The sequence below is a fragment of the Phocoena phocoena genome, chromosome 13 (assembly GCF_963924675.1).
Source record: "Phocoena phocoena chromosome 13, mPhoPho1.1, whole genome shotgun sequence".
NCBI lineage: Eukaryota > Metazoa > Chordata > Mammalia > Artiodactyla > Phocoenidae > Phocoena > Phocoena phocoena.
In genome coordinates, this window is record NC_089231.1 from 90,420,001 (window position 1) to 90,442,566 (window position 22,566).

At 40.5% G+C, this 22,566-nt stretch overlaps 1 protein-coding gene across 1 annotated transcript; it reads right to left on the bottom strand.

Annotated features, from left to right (window-relative positions):
- Positions 1 to 2,881: 2,881 nt before the first annotated feature.
- On the bottom strand, positions 2,882 to 18,440 carry ZNF891 (zinc finger protein 891). Its single transcript, XM_065890087.1, has 2 exons — positions 18,393 to 18,440; positions 2,882 to 4,762 (listed from the first exon to the last, which is right to left on the bottom strand). The coding sequence occupies exon 2, from the start codon at positions 4,645 to 4,647 to the stop codon at positions 3,010 to 3,012; it is 1,638 nt and encodes a 545-aa protein (XP_065746159.1). The 5' UTR covers positions 4,648 to 4,762; positions 18,393 to 18,440; the 3' UTR covers positions 2,882 to 3,009.
- Positions 18,441 to 22,566: the final 4,126 nt, after the last annotated feature.

The following is a 22,566-nucleotide window of genomic DNA, read 5'->3' on the forward strand; positions in this document are numbered from 1 at the left end:
TATCTATAGGTTGACGTGTAGGATCAATGTCCCCCTTGCTCACCAATATTACTTCTAACCAATTGTAGCCTCTTGTAAAAAGAAACAAAAGACTTTCTTTGAGGCTCATACCAGCTAGTTTCGACTTTCCAACTCTCTTCTTCGTTGCTATCTTCTATTCAACTGGACTCTCCTTCTTATCCACTTAGACTTTGCTATTTGCTTTGCTGTCTTCACAGGAGGCCCTACCGGTAACCTGGGGGGACTTTCACATGCATAGAATCTTCTCCAGTAAAACCTCTGACCAGTCTTTCATCCATCTTACTCTTGGCAGATAATCTTAGCATGAAACCTACAGTCTCATGTCTATATTCTGTTGGCCAAGAACAGGGGGGATGACTAATCTTGGCCATGGAGGCTGCCTGGGACAAAGAGTTTTGTAACTGGACACACTGCTACTCTAAGCAAAACTGAGGTACTATTAGTAAAGGAGAAGTAGGGAACATGTATTAGGTTAGCAACTAGCAGTATCCGCCACACTGGGCCAGAAAGTTGCTCTTAAGAAACGAAACAGGGACTTCCCTAGTGGCGCAGCGGTTAAGAATCCGCCTGCCAATGCAGGGGACATGGGTTCGAGCCCTGGTCCAGGAAGATCCCACATGCCGTGAAGCAACTAAGCCCGTGCACCACAACTACTGAGCCTGCACTCTAGAGCCTGTGAGCCACAACTACTGAAGCCTGCACACCTAGAGCCTGTGCTCCGCAACAAGAGAAGCCACTGCAATGAGAAGACCACACACTGCAACGAACAGTGGCCCCTGCTTGCCGCAACTAGAGAAAGCCCGCGCGCAGCAACAAAAGACCCAACGCAGCCAAAAATAAATAATTTATATTTTTAAAAAAAGAGAAACCAAACAAGCAGTGTTGTATAGCTCAGATACTCTTAGCTCAAGTAACTTAGATATAAGTAAATAAAGAGGTAATTAAAACCAACCCACACAGTCCTCCTTTCCTTCTGAGAGAATGGTGGAAGTATCCCTTCTTGCAGCAAACATCAGTCCTTCTATTTGTGCTCCAGATACCTCCATCCCCTTCTCAGGAACTTTATGGTACTGACTGTCCCTCTTCTTATGCCTGCACATTTAATCTCTCCATACTGGATACATCACATTAGGATTTAAACATTTTCTAATTTTTCATTATTTAAAACATATTTTCCCTTGACCAAATCTCTCTCCAGCTACTTCCCCATCTTTCTCCTACTATTCAAGCTTGTCTATATTTACTCTTTACTTCCTCGTCCTTTATTATGAAACTCATCCTAACCTACCACCAATCCTCAACATACCATTATCTCCACCTAAGGTCAACAATAACCTTCACGTTGCCATACGTTTGTTTTTGCAGACTTCATCTAATTTGACCTCATAGTAGCATTTAAAACAACCGATTATACCTTCCTTCTTCAAACACTAGTTTGTCTTGGTTTAGTAAAACTCCATTTCTACTTACTTTAAATATAGGAGGTCTCCATGGTCAGTGGTAGACATTTTCTTTTCACACCATCCATTTTCCCTATACAATCTGACTCACCTCCACACAACCCAGTACAGTCTATCTCCTGATGTTGCTAAAATTATATCTCTGTCCCAGACACCTCTACAGGTTCAGAACTACACATCAGCCCATTCATCTAGATATCTCACAACTCTATAAACAGGACTGAAACTGTGACTATTGCCTTTTTCTTCCATCATAGTTTCTTCCTTCCATATTTTGTTTCTTAATAAATTAGAGCTAATCTCATCAGTATCTCTAAAACCGAGTAGCAAAATCTCAAGGGCTTCATTCAGCATTTAAAATTGGTAACTTCCCCTCTACTTGAAGACTCTTTGGTTTTCTCATGCTGAAATGTTGGGATTTTCCTCCTGCTTCTCTGACACCTGCTTTCAGTGACCTCAGCTCCATCCTCTCTAGCCTAAGCACAAAAGTTCTATCAATATTCCTCTTCCATTCCTCTCTTTTCTATGTTCTTATCCAAATTTGTACACCCAACGTAAAATATTTAAGTCTACATATCTTGTGATCTTTTTCTTTTTTTTTTTTCTTTTTTTTTTGTGGTACCCGGGCCTCTCACTATCGTGGCCTCTCCCGTTGTGGAGCACAGGCTCCGGACGCGCAGGCTCAGCGGCCATGGCTCACGGGCCCAGCCGCTCTGCGGCATGTGGGATCTTCCTGGACCGGGGCATGAACCCGTGTCCCCTGCATCGGCAGGCGGACTCTCAACCACTGCACCACCTGGGAAGCCCAATCTTTTTCTTTTTTAAAACGAGGTTACTGTATTGACTCTATTTACATACTGTTTTTAAAAAATCAATAAGCTTATTTTTCTCACATAAAAAGATGCACAGATATAAGCAGTGCAGTGCTGGTACAGTAATTTGAAGATATCTTTGGGAAACCAGGATCTCTTTGACACCATCCTTGTCATCCTCATGGTCACAAGATGGCTCATTCAGCTCCATGAATGCAAAATCCAAAGGGAGAAGACTGGGGAAGGCAGAAAGACAAAGTGCAAAAGGCAAAGAGAATACACTAGATAGGTCTGTCCCCAGTGATACTATCCACTCCCTACAGGGAGGGATGAACTGGATGTTCGATTGGCTACTAACAATACCTGTCACACCGGACCAGAAAGCAACTCTCAAGAAAATAACAATAAAGTAGTATCATATTGTCCACATACTTTGAAGATAATGCAATTAACTTAGAAATCCATAAGGTAACTGAAAACATATTTAAAATAACTCTAAACAGCTATGGATCTGAAAGTCATAAAGTCATAATAAATATTAGACAACAGAGTTAAAACAAAATAAATTATCATACACCAAATGTGTTATATAACTAAAGGGGCGTTTATAGGACTATTTATAGCCTTAAATGCTTATTTTAGAGAACAAAGACTGAAATAATGAGCTTGGAATCCACCTTAAGACACTGAAAAAGGCAACTCCATATTCTTAATAGTTACAAGGTTTCTCTCCCAGTATGAATTCTCTTGTGTATAGTAAGTGAAGAATTCTGACTGAAGGTTTTTCCACATTGAATACAGCCATAGGGTTTCTCTCCAGTGTGAGTTCTCACATGTCTCCTAAGGGAAGAGGAAACACTGAAGGTTTTCCTGCATTCCTTACATTCATAGGGTTTCTCCCCAGTATGAGTTCTCACATGCATTCTAAGAGATGAGAGACCACTAAAAACCTTCCCACAGTCAGTGCATTCATAAAGGTTCTCTCCAGTGTGTGTTTTCTTGTGAACTTTAAGGTGAGAGCTTGTGTTGAAGGCTTTTCCACAGTCATTGCATTCATAGAGTTTCTCCCCACTGTGTATTCTCTTGTGCACTATAAGGTAAGAACTTGTGCCAAAGGATTTTCCACAATGATTACACTCATAAGGTTTCTCTCCAGTGTGAGTTCTCACATGAACCTTAAGAGATGTTTTTTGACTAAAAGCTTTTCCACATTGATTACATTCATAGGGTTTCTCACCGGTGTGAGTTCTTATATGTCTCCTTAGGGTTGAGGAATCATTGAAGACTTTCCTACATTCTTTACATTCATATTGTTTCTCACCCATGTGACTCCTCTTGTGCGAAATAAGATTAGAAATCCTTTTGAGGGCTTTTCCATGTTGGTCATGTCCATGATTCCCTTCAGTAGGAGTTTGCTCCTGTTGCTTAAGGGATGAATGATGACAAAAGGTTTTGTTTTTATTACACTCATAGGAATTCTCCCCCATATGACAACTGTTGCATATAGGAAGCATATTATTATGTTTAAAGTGTATGCCATGTTCGGAGCATGTGTACTCTTTTTGTGCTGTTTGAGTTCTTTCAAGATGCCACAGAGCTCTGTCATAGTCATGACTTTCACAGACCCTCTCACTTACAGAGTTTTTTTCATAACTGTTTAGGATTGAATTATGCTTCCAACACTCAATATCTAAGTAACACTTATGGCAATGTTTACTGATGGAAACTCTCTTTGAAAAAACAAGTTTTGATCTGAGTTTAGAGTCCTCCTCTAATTCATGATAGTCATACAATCCCTCCTGAGATGCCGCCTTCTTTTGAGTAAATGTCACTTGCCTCAAAATCCCCTCTGGGATCTTGTGGTGTTTTCTGATTTTATGGCATTCCCAGTCTGCTCTTAATGTGGGAGACCAATCATCCATTGTGAATCTTATCATTTTCTTGCCACTAGATGATTTTCCCCAAAAAATATTCTGGTTAGAAGTTGATTCTTTGGTTTTCAGTTGAATCTCCCAGTCTAGACAGGTGCCTTGGGGAATTCTCCTTTTCACAGCTCTTATGTCTTCTTGACCCGACAGGGAGATCACAGGCTTGCATAACTGATATTCCACCAAGGTGAGATTCATATAGTTTTCCAACATTACGTCTCTGTACATACTTCTCTGAGCAGAGTCCAGCATCACCCACTCCTCCTGGGTGAACTCCACAGTCACATCCTCAAAGGACACTGGTCCCTGTAACCAGGTTGCTGGGAATCCAGGCACTATCCTTGCCCCCTCAGTACTTCTCACATAGAAACAGGCAGAGTCCTGTGTAGGCAGAGCCCATATTGGGCACAGGTCAATGGCTGCCATCTTGAGAGCCTGAATGTGACATCTGCCTGCACAATAGGGCTGAGAGAGCTGGATACTTCTTTTCTTGTTTTTCTGATCCAATCAAGTCAGGGATGCATTTCACTCGGTGTCCTTCCTGTAGCCAAAGAGGCAGGTTCAGGTAAAAGAAGAAAGGTGAAAATAGGGTCCCATTGGAGGCAAGGTTAAAAAAAAATTGTAGACTCTCTCTTGTACCTTCCAGCAAGGTCTCACCTGCTTAAAATATTTATTGGGATTTGTACTGACACGCAATATAGTCATCCTTGGCCCTCTACTGTTATCTTGGTTATTCATACTGGCTTCTCCTGTAGACTACTACTCAGCTCTGGGTAGAAAAAGCATGCATTATTTTAAAATACTAAAGTCAAAGAACCAGTTTAAAAAGGCATAGTTGTTTGAATTTCATGCATACTCTGCTACTTTTTAGTGTAGTTTTTAGAATAAAGATTTTTTTCCTGCTAATTACAACTGTTTTAGGTAAATTTATCTGTTGTATATGTAACTTGGTATTTACCCAAATAACCTCACATATAATTAATAGGACTGATGATTTGGCTGCTACCCTACTTAGAAATTTTATTGGAGTTATTAAAAGTAAATATGTGACTTTGAAACAAACGTTCATTTGATTACCTGCAATTTAAACTCTATCCTCAAAGTCTGTATGCCTTATGATGATTCATTCTATCTAAAACTTGAATGGGATCAACAAAGAGGCATGAGCTATGTTCTAAGCTTTGAGACTGAGGCCTTTACAATTTTAGATGGTATAATACTTTCCTGAATAATTTTCATAATGGCCTTAATATAAATATCAAAACAACTGACACAGTGTGAAGCAAAAGAGGTATGCTTGGAGACTTTAAGGACCACAACAAATCACGCAATAATGTATTACGCTAATATTTTTACAGATCTCAATTTTTTAAGATTAGTTGATACTTTCAAATATAAGACTTCTATCTCAGTATTATACTTCAGTAGAGTTCAGGTTTAATGGACAAAATTAGAGAAATGGCATTTTTATTTAGACAAAGATCTTCAACAGGTAGATTTTATGCCCCTAATCCAGAAATGTATATATAAGCCTGTCACTTTAGTGTAAATCAGATGGAAATATTTGTCTGATTTGTCCACTGCATGTATTCTGAATACCTAGAACACTCTCCAGCACATGGCAGACACCCAAAAAATGTTTGTTGAATAAACTGAATGAATCTATGGCAATTAAGGTTTTGTGGAAGAAGTATTTTTTTCACATCTATCCTCTACTTATAGAAAACAAAACCCCACAAAATCAGAAAGTTAGGCTTCCTCTTCAAAAAGAACATTAGTTTGCCTTCTGGTTAAAATTGTTAAGCTGAGAATTGTACTCTGGGTTCATTTCTTCATTCCCCATACTTTTATTTCTTTCTTAGTTACAGAACTAATAAAAAAACTAAACAACTTTACCAAACAACAGGAAAATATATCTGAATAAATGGAGAGATTCACCATTTTAATACCATTCAGTATTAAAAGATTTCAATTTTTCTCAAACTAGAATTGCATTGGGATTTTCATTAAATTCATTCCTTCATGTTCAATAGGAACTTCTTGAAACATGACAATTTGTTTTATAAGTTTTATAGAAAAATTAAGACATGAATAACAAGGCAGTTATTAAAGTAATACTTTGCTCTACTATATTACTACAAAATGCATTACAAATCTCTATTAACTTAAACAGAATGACAATAGGGCAAAAAGAGAAAATAAAACAGAATAACTTCAGGTACTTCCCTGGTGGCACAGTGGTTAAGATTCCACACTCCCAGTGCAGGGGGCCTTGATTCGATCCCTGGTCAGGGAGCCAGATCCCACATGCATGCCGCAACTAAGAGTTCACATGCCACAACTAAAGAGCCCACATGCCACAACAAAGGAGTCAGCAAGCCACAACTAAGACCCAGTGCAAACAAACAAAAAAAACCAGAATAACTTCAGAAACAGATTCATGTGTAGGTAGACATTTAGTGCATGATAAAGGCAGAACTATTAATCAGCGGGGGAAAGGATAAACTAGTCATTAAATGGCATCAGGACAAATGACTGTTACGGAAAAGCATAAATCCTACTTCACACACTCACATTCCCAGGTGGATGAAAGACATAAATATGTACCTGATAGGAATTCTAGAAGAGGAAGATAGAGAGAATACAAAAAAAAAAAAATTAGAGAAAATGGTTGTTTTTATCCAAAGCTGAAAGATAGAAGTCCTTGATCTGCAAGTGTATACACCACATGCCACACTGAATAAATGTTTTAAATCCACCAGATACACGAGCAAAAGCTGCAGAATACCAGGGATAATGAGTAAATATTTAAAGTTAGTGGAAAGAAAAGGCAAATTACCTACAAAGGAATACCAATTATACTGACTACAGACTTCTAAGCTACAACGATACAGGCCAGAAGACCACACAGTAATATATTCAAAGTACTAAAGGAAAACAATATAAACGCAGAAGTCAATAGTGTGCTAAAGAGTGAGAGCAGGGCATCCCTGGTGGCGCAGTGGTTGAGAGTCCGCCTGCCGATGCAAGGGACACGGGTTCGTGCCCCGGTCCGGGAAGATCCCACATGCCGCGGAGTGACTGGGCCCGTGAGCCATGGCTGCTGAGCCTGCGCGTCTGGAGCCTGTGCTCCGCAACGGGAGAGGCCACAACAGCGAGAGGCCCAAGTACCGCAAAAAAAAAAAAAAAAAAAAAAAAAAAAAAAAGAGTGAGAGCAATAAAAAGACACTGACATATTTCAAAGTAACAATAGCATCCTCAAAAGATGGTCATAATAAGAGAAATGCAAACTGAAACACTGAGACATAATCTAAGGCACACCTTAAATTAAAAGAGGCCTAAACTTGCATAAGCCTTATTTGGACCATGATTTAAAGAAATTGTTTTAAAAAAATAGCTTTGTTGAAATAATAGAAAAATTTGAACACTATCTATATATTTGATATTAAGGAATTAATCCTAATTTTGTAGGTGTGATAATGATATCCTGGTTATGACTTTTAAAGGAGTACTTATCATTCAGAAATAAATTCTGAAATATTTACAAATAATGAATGATGTCCTAGATTTACTTCAACATACAGTGACAGGTACAAATGTGGTCATTATACTATTCTGATTTTCTATGTTTTGAAACTTTCATAATATAAATTTTAAAATCACCAGAGAGATATTTCATTTGTAAAACATGATGTTTTAGGATGTTACAGTTTTTTAAATCACAAAATGAGAGTCCTTAGGAAATTTTAGAAAATTTTTTAAATTATTTATTTTTTGGCTGTGTTGGGTCTCCGTTGCTGCGTGCAGGCTTTCTCTAGTTGTGGTGAGTGGGGGCTACTCTTCGTTGCAGTGCGCGGGCTTCTATTACGGTGGCTTTTCTTGTTGTGGAGCACGGGCTCTAGGTGTGTGGGCTCCAGTCGTTGTGACACACGGGCTTAGTTGCTCCACGGTACGTGGGATTTTCCTGGACTAGGGATCGAACCCATGCCCCCTGCATTGGCAGGAGGATTCTTAACTACTGTGCCACCAGGGAAGTCCCAGAAATTTAAAATTTTAATAACAAAAACCAAAAAAGGTTGAAGGTTTAAGGATAAAGAACTTTTCCAGAAAGCTGACCTTCCCTCCCAAAAAAAAGATAAGCAATGAGACAGAAAGGATAAGAAAACTATATGAACAATTTCAAAGGTTCAACACCAGACTATTCAGAGCTCAAGAAAGAAAAGAGAAAATGGGAAGACGACAGAATCAAACACAGAGAAAATTCTTACAAATAACACTATCCAGGGACTGATCCATCAAATGGGTAATTTCTTAAAAAGACTGGGAATAAACATAACATCATGAAAAATTTGAAAACCAAAGATAAACTGATGAATGTAAAGGTTTCAATGATGATAAACAGGTTACATACAAAAGAACAATGGAATAGGATTTCTCAACAGTAACACTGCTCCATTTTCTACCTAGCTCTGCCAGCTTTCAAAGTTCTGAGGGAAAATAATTTCCTATCCAGGAAATTATACTAGTCCACAGTACCATGCAAATATGAGGACAAAGTAAAATAATTTCTAGTCATACACAACCTTAATATACACCCCTTTTCGGAAAGATAATAAGGTTATCATCCATTAAAAAGGGAAAATAGAAGTTTCCAGGAAACAGGAGGTCCAACACAGAGATGAGACGAGGGAATTGGTGAGGATAAAGGGAAGTCCCAACATGCCAGTGTGCTGCAGCCTAGGGAATAACTGATCAGTCTACACTGCAGCATGATGGAGGGCTCCTGGGGATGTGTGTTCAGGAAAAGAGAAAAATGATTAGATTGTGTGACAGGTTTGATCTTGAGGAAAATGGAATTGAGAGACATTTTACATAGGTTTAGGGAAAACAAAGCAAATAAATTAAAAGGCAATTATTCAAAACAGGAAAAGTAAAATGTATACAAGAAAGGAACTTAGTACGTCTCAGCAATAGAGAATACTTACATAGTCATCACAGTGGAAACACTGAACATGAATTTAGCCAAAATTTTTGAGAGGAACTACATTACAGTACTTGCAACATAACCACATTGATGTAAGGATGTAGGAAGGCAGGCAGGTATAATAGTCAAGATTCTTATTTAACACCTAAGAAACCAAAAAACGTCTCAAATTGATTAACTCCTTAAAAATTTTAAACTGGTTGCCACCATGAAATTAATAAACGGAAACATGAATTAAATAGAGTTGGGAGACCAGAATGGGGAGCTCTCACGTCCTGTGATCATAGAAGAGCCCAACAGGAAGAAGGACAGACTCCTCTTCTTTCCTGGCGAGGACTCAGCCAATGAAAAGCCACAGACTGATTGTTTACTATCATCCTCCCAACTTCCTTTTTCCTCTCTATGAAAGCACTCTTCTTCCCTTGCTGTGGGGGATTTCCATAGTAGCTGACCTTGAATTGAAATTCTCTGCTGATCCCCCAAAAGCCATTTTTGCTGGAGAAATACATGGCAGTCTATTTATTTCAGGTCAACACTACAGAGAAGAAACACTCCTGTTTTTATTATGAGGCTTTTAATATCTAAGACTTTTAAAATGTATGTACACATTTTTCAAAAAGTAAATAAGTTACAGAGAAAGTAAATAAAGCAATCAAATCAAGTAGAAAAATAGCAAAAAGGAAAGGAAAATTTAAAAATAGAGAGCAGGGCTTCTCTGGTGGCACAGTGGTTGAGAGTTCGCCTGCCGATGCAGGGGACACGGGTTCGTGCCCCGGAGCGGGAAGATCCCACATGCGGCGGAGCGGCTGGGCCCATGAGCCATTGCCGCTGAGCCTGCGCTCCGCAACGGGATAGGCCACAACAGTGAGAGGCCCGCGTACCGCAAACAAAAAAAAAAAAAAAAAAAAAAAAAGAGAGAGCAAATGTTACTGTAATTGAAAACCAAAAACAAGGAACATAAGACAAAACCAAAACACAGCACAGATTACCAAAACAACCCAAATCTGCTTCTTTGAAAAGATTAATGCAGATGTATATCTTGCAGAGCCAATCAAGAAAAAAGATGGCCCTAATAACTATTAAACTCAAAAAAGAAAAGAATAGCTACAATTAGAGCAGTGATTTTAAAATATCACTAACAAACAGCAATTTAAAGAATCACCAGAAGGGAATCCCCTGGTGGTCCAGTGGTTAAGATTCTGCGCTTCCACTGCAGGGCGCATGGGTTCAATCCCTGGTCGGGGAACTAAGTTCCCACATGCTGCACAGCGAGGCCAAAAAAAGCAAAAACAAAAACAAAACACCAAAAAAAAAAAAAACTAAAATAGAATAGTATGAACAACTTTATGTCAACAAACTTGAAAACTTAGATGAGATGAACAATTTTCTAGAAAAACATGTGCCCCAAATTGACTCAATTAAGAACTACAAACTGAAATTAATCACTACCATTTAAAATGGAATCAGAAGTCAAATATCCACCCCAAAAGATTTTGAGCCCAAAACTTTCAAGGGAAAAATTATTTTACCAGGTAGAAGAAAAAAAGTTATGCTTCCCGAAGCATAGACTTGTAAAATCTTGCAAGGATAGTACAAAGAAAGATTAAGGTGCAATCTTAAGTCTGAACACTGAAAAAGTCCTAAGTAAAATATTAGTAAATTGAGTATGGCAGCGTATTAAAGTAATAATACAATGTCATATTCAAGCAAGGTTTAAGCAGGAACGCAGGATGGTTAAAAAGCAGAAAAACTATTACTGTTATCATAATGTCATGCTATAATGAACACTCTTGTATCCATCGCTCTATTTTGAAGCGGATCTGGGAATGATGTATTAAGGTTAGCCTTAGAGAAATGATATCTCGTTACTGTGATGCAGTCCATTAATAGATTAAGGGGTGCAGACCAAGAATGTCGCCTGCCATATCAGTAAAGGATGTTGTGGCCTTCAAGCCACCAGCCACTGCAGCCACTCCGGACTGTGCACCCCGAGGGGATTCAGGATGCAGAAAAGCAGAATATGGCCCTAGATAGTTAAGATGTGTATCAAAGGAGTGATTTCAATGAGCCCAGACTCTTGCATCTTCCCACACATAGAAAAGTGCTATGCTCATTAATCTGAGATGCCTGGTTCTCTTTAATGAAGTCATCTCTTGATGTTCTGACCACCTGGTCTTTGCTGCAAAAAGTCCTGTATATCCTGGCTCCCCCATTATGGTTTCAGAGCTGTCCCTCAGAGCTATTCAGAAAGTCCACTGAATAAAACACAATTCTCAACTTTCAGGTTGTGTATTTTTTTCAGTCGACAGTTTTGGCAAACAACGAAGGGACCCAGAGCTGACTTCGCTCCTTCGCATGAACTCTGCAATGAACCAGAGCCTTGGTAGAGGCCTCCTGCATCCGTCTGCCTCCTCAGAGAGTTCAGATGAATTTGGGTGAGTCTCTCCTGGTTCTTGGATCTCCCAACTATTGGTTGATGATCCTGTGTTTTATTTGGTGGTGTATAACAGGTGCTTGGCTCCCCAGGTGACAGATTCTGGGAAAAAGAACCCCCTCACAACAGTTCAAAGACACTGAGCGGTCTGGGCTGAGTGGTTAGGTTGGAGGCTGACCTGGCATTCTTCATCAAATGGCTATCTTAACAAGAATTTGTCGGGATAAAAGTGAAAATATTACATGAGAGCTTTCAGCACTGAAGAAGGGAATCTCATGGCCAGTAACGGCTTTTTCTTAGGCAACTGAGAAACTTGCAGGAGTGGTAAAGGCAAGTCCTCATACTATGCAGCCATCCCTATAAGGAAGCCCACTCAATTTAACTTAAAAAAACTTGCTCTGCTTGGGACACAAATAAGAACTGGCCACTCTGTGATCCAAGCACCCACGATGGTCTTATACTACCAGAGGGAGAACCTAGACACATAAGACGAGCTGAAAAGACTCTAGGGTAAAAACCTAGAGAAGTCAAGCTCACAAGCAGCACACTGGGCCACCATGCAATTTCACTAGTAAATTTTATCCCCAACGAATTCAACTTTAAAATCGGAAATAGATTCTCTCAGATAAACTAGGGGCATCAGAAAGCCAACCTCCGACCAACACCCCAGCCAGATGCATGTACGCATAGAGCTCATACTTGCAAGGATCTACTTAATTGTGAATTAAAGGAAATCTCACCCTGAAAATGACTAAGATGGGGCTCTTTTACTGCATACACAGTTAAGTTAGAGAAAGCTAGCTTGATAAAACATCTTTTCAGAATTCTGATCTTAAAGAAACAGAAGCCCTTCTAGGGGGAACTTGCATTTCTCTTCCTGTGCCTTTGAAATGTAAATGTTCTACCTGATCTCCTTGGGTATTGTGTGTGTGTGTGTGTGTGTGTGGTTTGAGAACTTGGTCTCTGCCATCCAAAAGGTACACATACTGTGTACATTTGGACGCAATCGAATAGACTGGGATTCTGAGCAGTCATTTGTCTGACTATACCAATTTGCAGGGGCTTTTTGCCACCTTAACCTTCACTGTGTCAGCCTGTACAACGAAGGCCTTTACTTTCTTAAACTATTTTTGGGAGTAAACTTTCTGGGTCTTGTTTAGGTGGCATCCTTTGCACTGTCTTGTGGGGAAGCCTCTTGCATCTTATTGGTTTGAGTCACTATTACGATATATCTCATTAATGGCCAGATGATGGATCCTTCAAATGGGAGAAACTTCTAAATTGGTAAATTTTTAGAGAGCATTCATTATAAACAGCTGTTTTGTTGGTACCTATGGGAGGGAAAACACATTAAACAGTGGAAAAAATATATATATAATGGTTAATCTAAGAACTCCTTTAATTTAAAACAAACAAAAAACTGGCTTGGGAAGTCTTATTTGTGGTCTATGTTTCCCCTCAATGGGTCTTACAGATGCTAATAAAAACATTAGAATAATTAACGTTAATTAGGTTAACAGGGAAATTAAAAAAAAACTGAAGGGAAAGTCTAGAGATTTTTTCCCAACAAGGTGGAAATTTTAAAGTGACTCATCTCCAAAAGATAAAGAAATCTCTAGATGGTTATTAAGAAATGGGATAAATAAAACAGATGTTAATAGGATTAAAACAAAAGGTTTTGGTACAATACTACCTAAGGTTGGATGGGCCAAAGGGACCCATACAAGTCCACCCTATTTACCCGAGTTAAAATATATATGTTTAAAGGGCTAAGCCATCCCTGGTGGCGCAGTGGTTAAGAATCTGCCTGACAGTGCAGGAGACATGGGTTTGAACCCTGGTCCAGGAAGATCCCACATGCCATGGAGCAACTAAGCCCATGTGCCACAACTACTGAGCTTGTGCTCTAGAACCCGGAAGCCACAACTACTGAGCCCGTGTGCCACAACTACTGAAGCCTGTGTGCCTAGAGCCCATGCTCTGCAACAAGAGAAGCCACCGCAGTGAGAAGCCCGTGCACCTCAACGAAGAGTAGCCCCCGCTCGCCGCGACTAGAGAAAAGCCTGTGCACAGCAACGAAGACCCAGTGCAGCCAAAAACAAATAAATTAATTTAAAAACTTTTGTTTAAAAAAATAAAATAAAGGGGTGGAAGAAAATTACACTGAGATAGCTGACCAACAATTACTTGGGGCAACAGTTAGGCCAATTAATCAACTTAGAAGATTAACAAAAGGGCCTGAGTCCCTTGGTTCAACCCCTCACTGGGGACCCCAGAGCATTTTATACAAAATAGATAAAATGGTTGAGGGATAAATGAAAGGAAAGTTTCTAGGACTCCTTATAAGACCAAGACTTGTTGATAGGAGTCCTTTAATGTTGGTAACCAATGAGTAATGCTTCCCCTGCTTGGTATTGGTATTATAAGACAAAGCATGTAGATGTGCCCCTCAGGAAATATTAATTAAACATACAAAAGGAGGGCTTCCCTAGTGGCGCAGTGGTTAAGAATCAACCTGCCAATGCAGGGGACACAGCTTCGAGCTCTGGTCCAGGAAGATCCCAAATGCCGCGGAGCAACTAAGCCTGTGCGCCACAACTACTGAGCTCATGTGCCACAATTATTGAAGCCCATGTGCCTAGAGCCCGTGCTCCGCAGCAAGAGAAGCCACCATGATGAGAAGCCCGCGCACCGCAACCAAGAGTAGCCCCCACTCACCGCAACTGGAGAAAGCCCGCACACAGCAATGAAGACCCAACGTAGCCAAAAATAAATAAAATTAAATCTTAAAAAAACCCAACATACAAAAAGAAACCAATAGAGCCGTACAATATAAAGTAAAATCTGGGAACAGTATTCAGGGGCTAATAAAACTAATAGCCGAGATTTTGCTCTGGGTCTTATCTGTGCAATCAGAAAAAGGGCCTTTGTTGAATGCCTTATACAAGCCTTTGAAGATATGATAAACTGAACCCTAAACTTCTGGTACATAGAACTCTTAATTTTCAGTTTAGTTGGAAATCTTCTCACTGATATTAAAAAGCAAATTAAAGAAAATATAGTTGGGCAAATCAATCTTTTAATATCGTTTAACTGACAAACCAGTTTTTTTGAGAATTAAAAGCAGCTGTCTTTGTCTTGCAAATCTCTACAAATCAGAAATGTAAATACAGCCCACAGTGACCTGAGACTGAGCCCAATTAGCTCACTCCGGTAAAACCTGAAACAAGTGAACAAACAAAACAGAAGAATGGCCTTTTTAAACTCAAACCACTGGAAAGGCTCCCTCACCCAAAATCTAATTCATAGCCTACTTAAGGAGAAATAGAAAATTTTTTTTAAAAATAAATTTATTTATTTATTTATTTTTGGCTGCATTGGGTCTTCATTGCTGCACGCAGGCTTTCTCTAGTTGCGGCGAGCAGGGACTACTGTTCGTTGCGGTGCGCGGGCTTCTCATTGCGGTGGCTTCTCTTGTTGTGGAGCATGGGCTCTACGCATGCAGCCTTCAGTAGTTGTGGCGTATGGGCTCAGTAGCTGCGGTGTGTGGGCTCTAGGGCACACGGGCTTCAACAGTTGTGGCACACGGGCTCAGTGGTTGTGGTGCACGGGCTTAGTTGCTCTGCGGTATGTGGGATCTTCCCGGATCAGGGATCGAACCTGTGTCCCCTTCATTGGCAGGCAGATTCTTAACCACTACGCCATGAGGGAAGTCCCAGACATGTCGTATTTTTATTGTACTTGCTTTACCGAAGGTCAGTGTGTTCACGTTATTTCTGTTGCAGTTTGTCGGCAAAAAATTAACTTGGTATGATGATATTTTCATAACTTATAAAATAAAGGTAAATGAGATAAGAGTTTTCAGGTGAACTCTTTAGGAATAATTATGTGTTGGGTACGTCTATCTAAAATAGGTTCTCCAGGGACTTCCCTGGCCGTCCAGTGGTTAAGACTTCACCTTCCAATGCAGGGGGTGTGGGTTCGATCCCTGGTCCGGGAGCTAAGATCCCACATGCCTCATGGCCAAAAAACCAAAACATAAATCAGAAGCAATATTGTAACAAATTCAATAAAGAGTTTTAAAATGGTCCACATCAAAAAAAATTCTTTAAAAAAATAGGTTCTCTAGATTTTTGGTAACTTGAGTTTTGCTAAGTTAAGTTAAATGATGGGAATTCATTGAACATCCAGGTCATTTCAAATAAGATAAAATACTGGAACATTAATTGCTAAACAGGTCTAAATTTATCTCCTTTTGTCCCCTTACAAGAGGGAAACTAAAGATGTGTGGGTTTATTAGACACACGTCTTGCACCACAATGAAGAAAGAAGTCAGAAGGTGTATGTTACTAGGGGTTATGGAATATTCCTAAGTTTGCCAACCAGGAAATGCTCGTATGACAAACAGTTCACAACTACTTGCTGCTTGTCAGTTTTCACTAGCGATTAAGGTTTTAAGGGTTAAAACTGTAATATGTAATTAAAGCTACTAAAAATATTAAGGGAAATATTTTAATGTGCAAGGAAGGTAGGATACATGTTTTCAGTAAAAGAAGGTATGCAGAATAGAAGTGAATTTGTTGGGAAAATAAGGGTGATTTTTGTCCTAGAGCTGGTTATTTCCAGATTAAAAATAAGGGACAAACTAATAATGGATACAGAAAGTTTTGTAAGTTTGTAGAAAGGGAGCCCTGAAAAAGTAGTTTTGTACATGGTTAGGATTGGATAAATTTAATTAGGTAAATGGATTTTGTTATTAAAAGTAGGCTGGTGCAAGATTTGATTTGGTTCCTCTCTGTTAAGAGAACAAAGTTTTCTTGCAATAGTGCTTTTGGTAACACATTGCGTGAATTTCTTTGCCTTTAAGTGATCTTTATTTGTTTTTGAAATCTTTTGTCACTTTGGTTAAAGGAATAAGTATTGTTTCACAGTGTCCTATGATCCTATTTGACCAAGTGCTTTGAAACCTTTTTGATATTTTTGACAAACTTCCCAAATATCAAATTCTAACTAAAGTTCTTTTGACCTTCAGCCAACTCTGGGATGCTTCAATGGAGCCCTGAGACATCTCAGAGAGGAATATTAAACTAATTAGTCTTATCTGGTATGTTAAATTACTTGAGAAACATTGTCAAGTGTTTGGAGATAAACCTTAAGTTATATTGTATGGATACATGTCATTAATATAGATATTCCAAAATTTATACGGAATTCCTAAAATATGTGATCTGTCCTTGTATAATGTTATCAGTCATAATTCTAGTTATTATCTTAAAATGTTGTATGTCACAGAAATATCCAAGTTTCTTGTCAACTGCCTTGGAATCAGATCTTTGACCATGTCATTGCAAGTCTTTTGTCATTTATAGACAATCATTATTTTACACTGATGCTTTTATAAAATGAAGATCTTCAAGAAGATTCATAAAAAGGATTTTTGACAAATACAAATTTTAAATCATAACACTGAAATGGGTAAGAAATTACAAAACTCTAATGGAAAACCTGATGACTTCATCCAGAATAACAGGAATTAATTACATGGGACTGAATGACTGATAACTATGTTTCATAATTTTATGACATTTTAATGAAATATACTGGCTTTTAATCTTCGTTTTCCAGAAAAAACTTTCCTCCTATGCTATGCCCTACAAGTTGATAAGTATGCCTTTGTAAACAAAGATGAAACATTTATCTTTTTCTTTCTACCTGATCCTTCCAGATTTTGGCTTCTCCAGCTGGCTGCACTGTGGACTTGATGGCCTACTGTGACTAGATTACAACTAGTTATACTAATCATTATTTTAATTTGCTCTCTCTCGTTTTCAAATTATTTGTGCCTTGTGTCTCTCTCCGCTACACTATAACTTTATTAATGTTACCAGCTGTCATATTCTGTCTGTTTTCTAAGATTGTTGGCTCTTGAATTACCCAATGTGTTAGCAGGCCTCCAACAAAATTAATGATGTCCCAAGAAGTTAACCATATACTTAACTCTCTACATAGAATAATTGTAATAGTACAACTCTAAATACGGTTAGAAGCAACAAGGGAAAACATCTACTGGATCATAAAAACTAGTAAGACAAGCGATCCAGAGAATTTTAGATTCTCAACAGGGCCTAATCCAACAAACAAACAAAAAACAAACACAAAAAACCCAGCGCATCGTATGGCCTGTCAACAGAAACTTTGCCTGATCTAGGAATAAGCCTTCCTAGTGCCATGTGACAAAACTGGTCATGGGCACTTCCCTGGTGGTCCAGTGGTTAAGACTCCGCGCTTCCACTGCATAGAGCAAGGGTTCAATCCCTGGTTGGGGAACTAAGATCCCGTATGCTGCAGCGCAGCCAAAAAAACCCCCCAAACCAAAAACTTGTCATGAAATGCCTCCCAAATATTAGCCAAATTTATGACCAAGAGGAGGCACTGTGGAAGAAGAATGTCACCTGCCACATCACCAAACAAAGGATGTTTGCAGCCTTCAAGTCATCAGCCACCGCAGCCTTCCAGACTACACCCTGAGGGGATTCAGGGTGGAGACAGGCAGGATACTGGCCCAGGAGAGTTAAGATCCTTATCAAAGGAATGACTTCAGTGAGCCCAGACTCTTGCATCTTCCCACACACAGAAGAGTGCTAAGGTCATTAAATTGAGGTGTTTGGTTCTCTTTAATTGACAGAAATCTTCCGAGGTTCTGATTACCTGGCTTCTGTTGCAAGCCTCCTGTATACCCTGCTCCCCCTTTACCTCTGGGGAGCGGTCCCTCAGAGCTCTGGGAGAGGCTGAGCCCGGGCTACGGCCTCAGAAAGTACGCACAACGTAATGGAATCGTCAACTTCTGGGTTGTGCTTTTTTTTTTTTTTCAATTGACCGGGGTTAAGACAGATGCAAGAACAGGTCCTGGATAAAGTAAGACGTACAAGCAGGACATCCCTCCTCTCACTCACGGGGTAGAGTCAGATTCCCTACCTGCGCCTGGCCTGCTCACCCCCCGGCGCCCGCTCCGCCCCAGGGAACCCACGCCCCAGGAACACAGCCCGCCCCCGCCCCCGCCCGCTAACCCCCACCCCCAGCTGGGGAGAACTCCGAGGAGGACCCACCGCTCGGGTGCACGCTCCCCTCGCCCTCCCCCCTCCCGCGTCTCCTCAACGTCCGCGCGCCTGCGCGCTCACCTGTCCTCGGGGTGCCTGCCTCTCGCGTGGGAACGACCGGGCTGCAGCGGGAAGGGAGGCGAGAGCGCGCGGAGCAGGCGGTGGCACCGAGGGCCCTCAGCTGGGAGGCGAAGAGCAAAGCCGCGCGCTCCCCAGGCCCGCGGAGCCAGGGCCGGGACTCCACTTCCCAGGAGCCTCCGCGCCGCCCCGCGGAGCGATTCTGGGCTTTGCGTCCGGCTGCGCTTCTCGGCGTGTCGTGAGTGGACGTGGAGCGCGTGCGCGTGCGCGAGGGCCCGGGGCGCGGCGTGGGCTGTGGGGGCCGGGTGGGCGCAGGAGGCCGGGCGGGGACCGAGCTGCCGCCGCCCGCCCTGCGGACCCGCGCGGGACGCGGAGGCCCGGATGTGGGCGCGCTCGCCGAGCCGCTGCCTTTGTGACGGTGCCGCCCCGCCGGCGACGCTCCCGGTGCTGCGCCTGCAGGTGCCGATCGCAGGTACACGCGAGAGGGCTGGATGTGGTTTCTTCCTAGCGGGAGGCGGCGCCGCCGTTTCCTCGTCTCCTCGCCGAGGCGGACGGTTTTCATCAACAAATGGTTTTTCTTCCCTGTGGTCTCCCGGCCTGAGTGATCCCCGCTGCCACTTGGATTCGCTCGCCTTCGCGTTGGTGGGATGGGACCCTGACGCCCGTACGCGCCGGGCGGTGGTGGGGAGTTTGAACCACATATTCTCAGCGATGCAAAATAAGATTTCTTCTGTTCCTGTTTTTTTGTGTTTTTTTTTCCCTTCCCAACTGGGGCCAGATGTTTAAAACTTTGCATATGGCCTTTCCAGCATCTGCTAAACGTGATCATGCTCTTTTTCGTTAGAGTAGGAAATTTCTTTACAGTAAATGTCCTAACGTTCCTAAAAGACATCCAACGTGGTTATACTGGTTTTAAAAAATATATACTTCTGGATTCTATTCGTGGATATTATAGAAGTTATATGCTGCAGACATTGATGAAGTGGGTATACTTTTAAGAAGTTTGGTGGCAAAAAGGGCTGGATCGATTTCTATTTCTGGCTCCAGTCTAAAAATATTCATTAAAAAAACTTTTTACTTATTGAGACTTATTTTGGCAGTTATTTTCCTCAGAATTGCCTGTCTTATCAGTATTTTCAGTGTTTAAGATCCAGCAGGTTCGGCATCTCTAGCTCCTGGCTTCCTGATCATCAGTTGTTGGGTTTTCTTTTTTAATCAAATAGATTAATTGAGGGTGTGTGTGTGTTTAACCAGTTTTACTTTTCAGAGATAGCTCATAATTATTATATTTTTATTTTCTTTTGACAGTTAAACGAATCAAATTTGTACATAAACTAACACCTGGTATGAATGTGAAAGATGAGGTTGACATCAAAATTACCTAGATCCCACCCAAAGTATATGGAGAAGGTGAAGAATTTAAGTTCTATCTTTACTTCATATACAGAATATACTGTTAAAGAAAAAAATAAGAAGTAAAAGGGAAGACAGGTTGTCATCCACAGTGCTAGCTAAAAAATATTAGTCACCTTACCAGTGTTGACTAAAGTTAACCTGGGACATAAGTAGCACAGCCCCTTCCTGCCCCTTTTTAAACTACCTCAACGCTGCAGTAATTTTCTTCGGTGACCTAACTAATCTCCTCTTCTCTTGTTTCATTAAAATTGTCCCTCTGTCTTGCAAAGCCTCCTGGACAGTGGATGGCACACATTCCTGCCCTTCTTGAAAATTGTTCATTTGTTCTTTCATTCCCTCTCTCAACATATTTCTTGAGCTCTTAGCATGTGCCAGTCACAGGGCCAGTATTTGAGATATATATCATAAGTTAAATGATTAAGTCTGCTTATCAGTATTTTATATAAACATCGCAAACTTTTATTTAGGACAAAATATAAATAGTATTTACATAGATACAAGGTGTACCTTCTGGAAAAGAGATGACAAAGTATCTTATTATTTAACTGCATCGGCAGCGTGTACAAGAGATTTAGTTAATATCAATGAGTTTAGTAAAGGGATGGAAAGAGCATATATATTAACAGATTGCTTAACTGTCCTCGGTAACAAATTTGCAAATACCTTTGTAGAAGAAAGTCTGTTCACAACAGGAAGAAGATACCTAGTAATTTTAACTAGAAATGTATCTGAATAATAAGAGAAAACTTTAAAATAATCCTAGTCATAAATAAGAATAAAGGATGAGTAGGAATGAGAGCACTTCTGTTTATGGATTAAATGCACTTGTCAAGAAAATATTATTGGGATTGTTTTTTTAAAGAACCCCATGCAATTTGTTCTTTCTTTTATGTCTCCATCTTCTTAAAAATGTTATGAAAGTGACTCTTCCCTTTTCCTTTTAATTAGATGAGAAAATGTTTCTGTTAAAGGAAAAATACTCCTAGAAATGATGAGTTCCCTTGGTTTTCATCACATAATTCAAGCACTGAAAGCTTAGTAGCGTATAGTTTAAAAAACATTTTAGTTTAAACAATTTTTGTTTTAAGGAAGAAGAAGCTTCATAGTGTGATATCTGCGTTTTGCTTACAGTAGACTGTAAAAAACCTGTAGTTTTCCTTATAGCATGACTCAGGTCAGCCAGGGTCTTAAATCTTCTGGCTCTGAAGCAAGGTCAGGACTGGTGTGTCACCGGCTGTATATGCATCTCTGGCTTAGAACCGACACCAGGAGCATAATTTTTGCCTCTTTCCACACAATACCTTTCTGCTGTCTCATCCTTACCTTTTCTGGTCAATATTTTATTATGAAAAAGTTTGAACATACAGCTAAACTGAAAGAAGTTTACAGTGAATACTTGTAACCTCCCGACCTAGACTCTACCATTAACATTTTACTATACTAATTTGAACATATATCTGTCTGCCCCTTTCTTCATCAGTCCCTCTTGTTTGGGATGCATTTCAAAGTAAATTGCAGCCATCAGTATGCTTTCCTGAAATACTTCTGAATGCATGTGCCTTGTTAACCAGAATTTAATGTTTGTTTCGCTTATGCTTTTGATGTGAAATTTACATAAAATGAAATGCACAGCCTGAGAGTGTCTGTTTGTTGAGTTTTCACAGATGCACAATCTTTGCGGAGTATGGCTTTGCTGTCTCTGCTGCTGGGTCCTTTTGCTGACGATCCCTTGTCCTTCACAGATGCCAAATACCAGTGAACTTATTCAGAACCTTAAGAGATCTGTTCTCTTTTATTAAGAATTACACACTCCATATGCCCAAGCGAAACGCTATCCCCGAGAAGGTCTCGCCAGTCCCTGGGCGCTGGTCCTCAAGCACTGGGTCTTCTAGTCTCCATTGCCTGCCCTGAGGGCAGACATCTGTACAAACCACAGGTTATCGCCAAGTGTTTGCCAAGTGTTTGACAAGTGCCGGAGTGAACAAATACAAAGCACTGTGCTGGCCTCTTTCCAGGTTTTAGAGTGAGGTTATCCCAGTTCTCAAGTGGTTCTTCATCTTACAGGGAGGTGGACAAATGAGCCGGGCGTTGAAGTGCTAGGAGCGTGGGCAAAAGGCCCCAGGGATTTTCTCTGGGACGATGGGAAGGCTTTTGGAAAAGGTAGCATGTGAACGAGGCTTAGAGAACATGGGGCAAGTGCAGTAGGATTGAAGGTTGAAAGGTTGTCAGGGCCCAGAATGTGGATGGTTGTGATCAGAGCTGTGCATGGAACCTCTGTGCCTCGATGGTAACTTCCATAGCCTTCTTGCTGGTGCTGGAAGCTTCTTTCAGGCCAT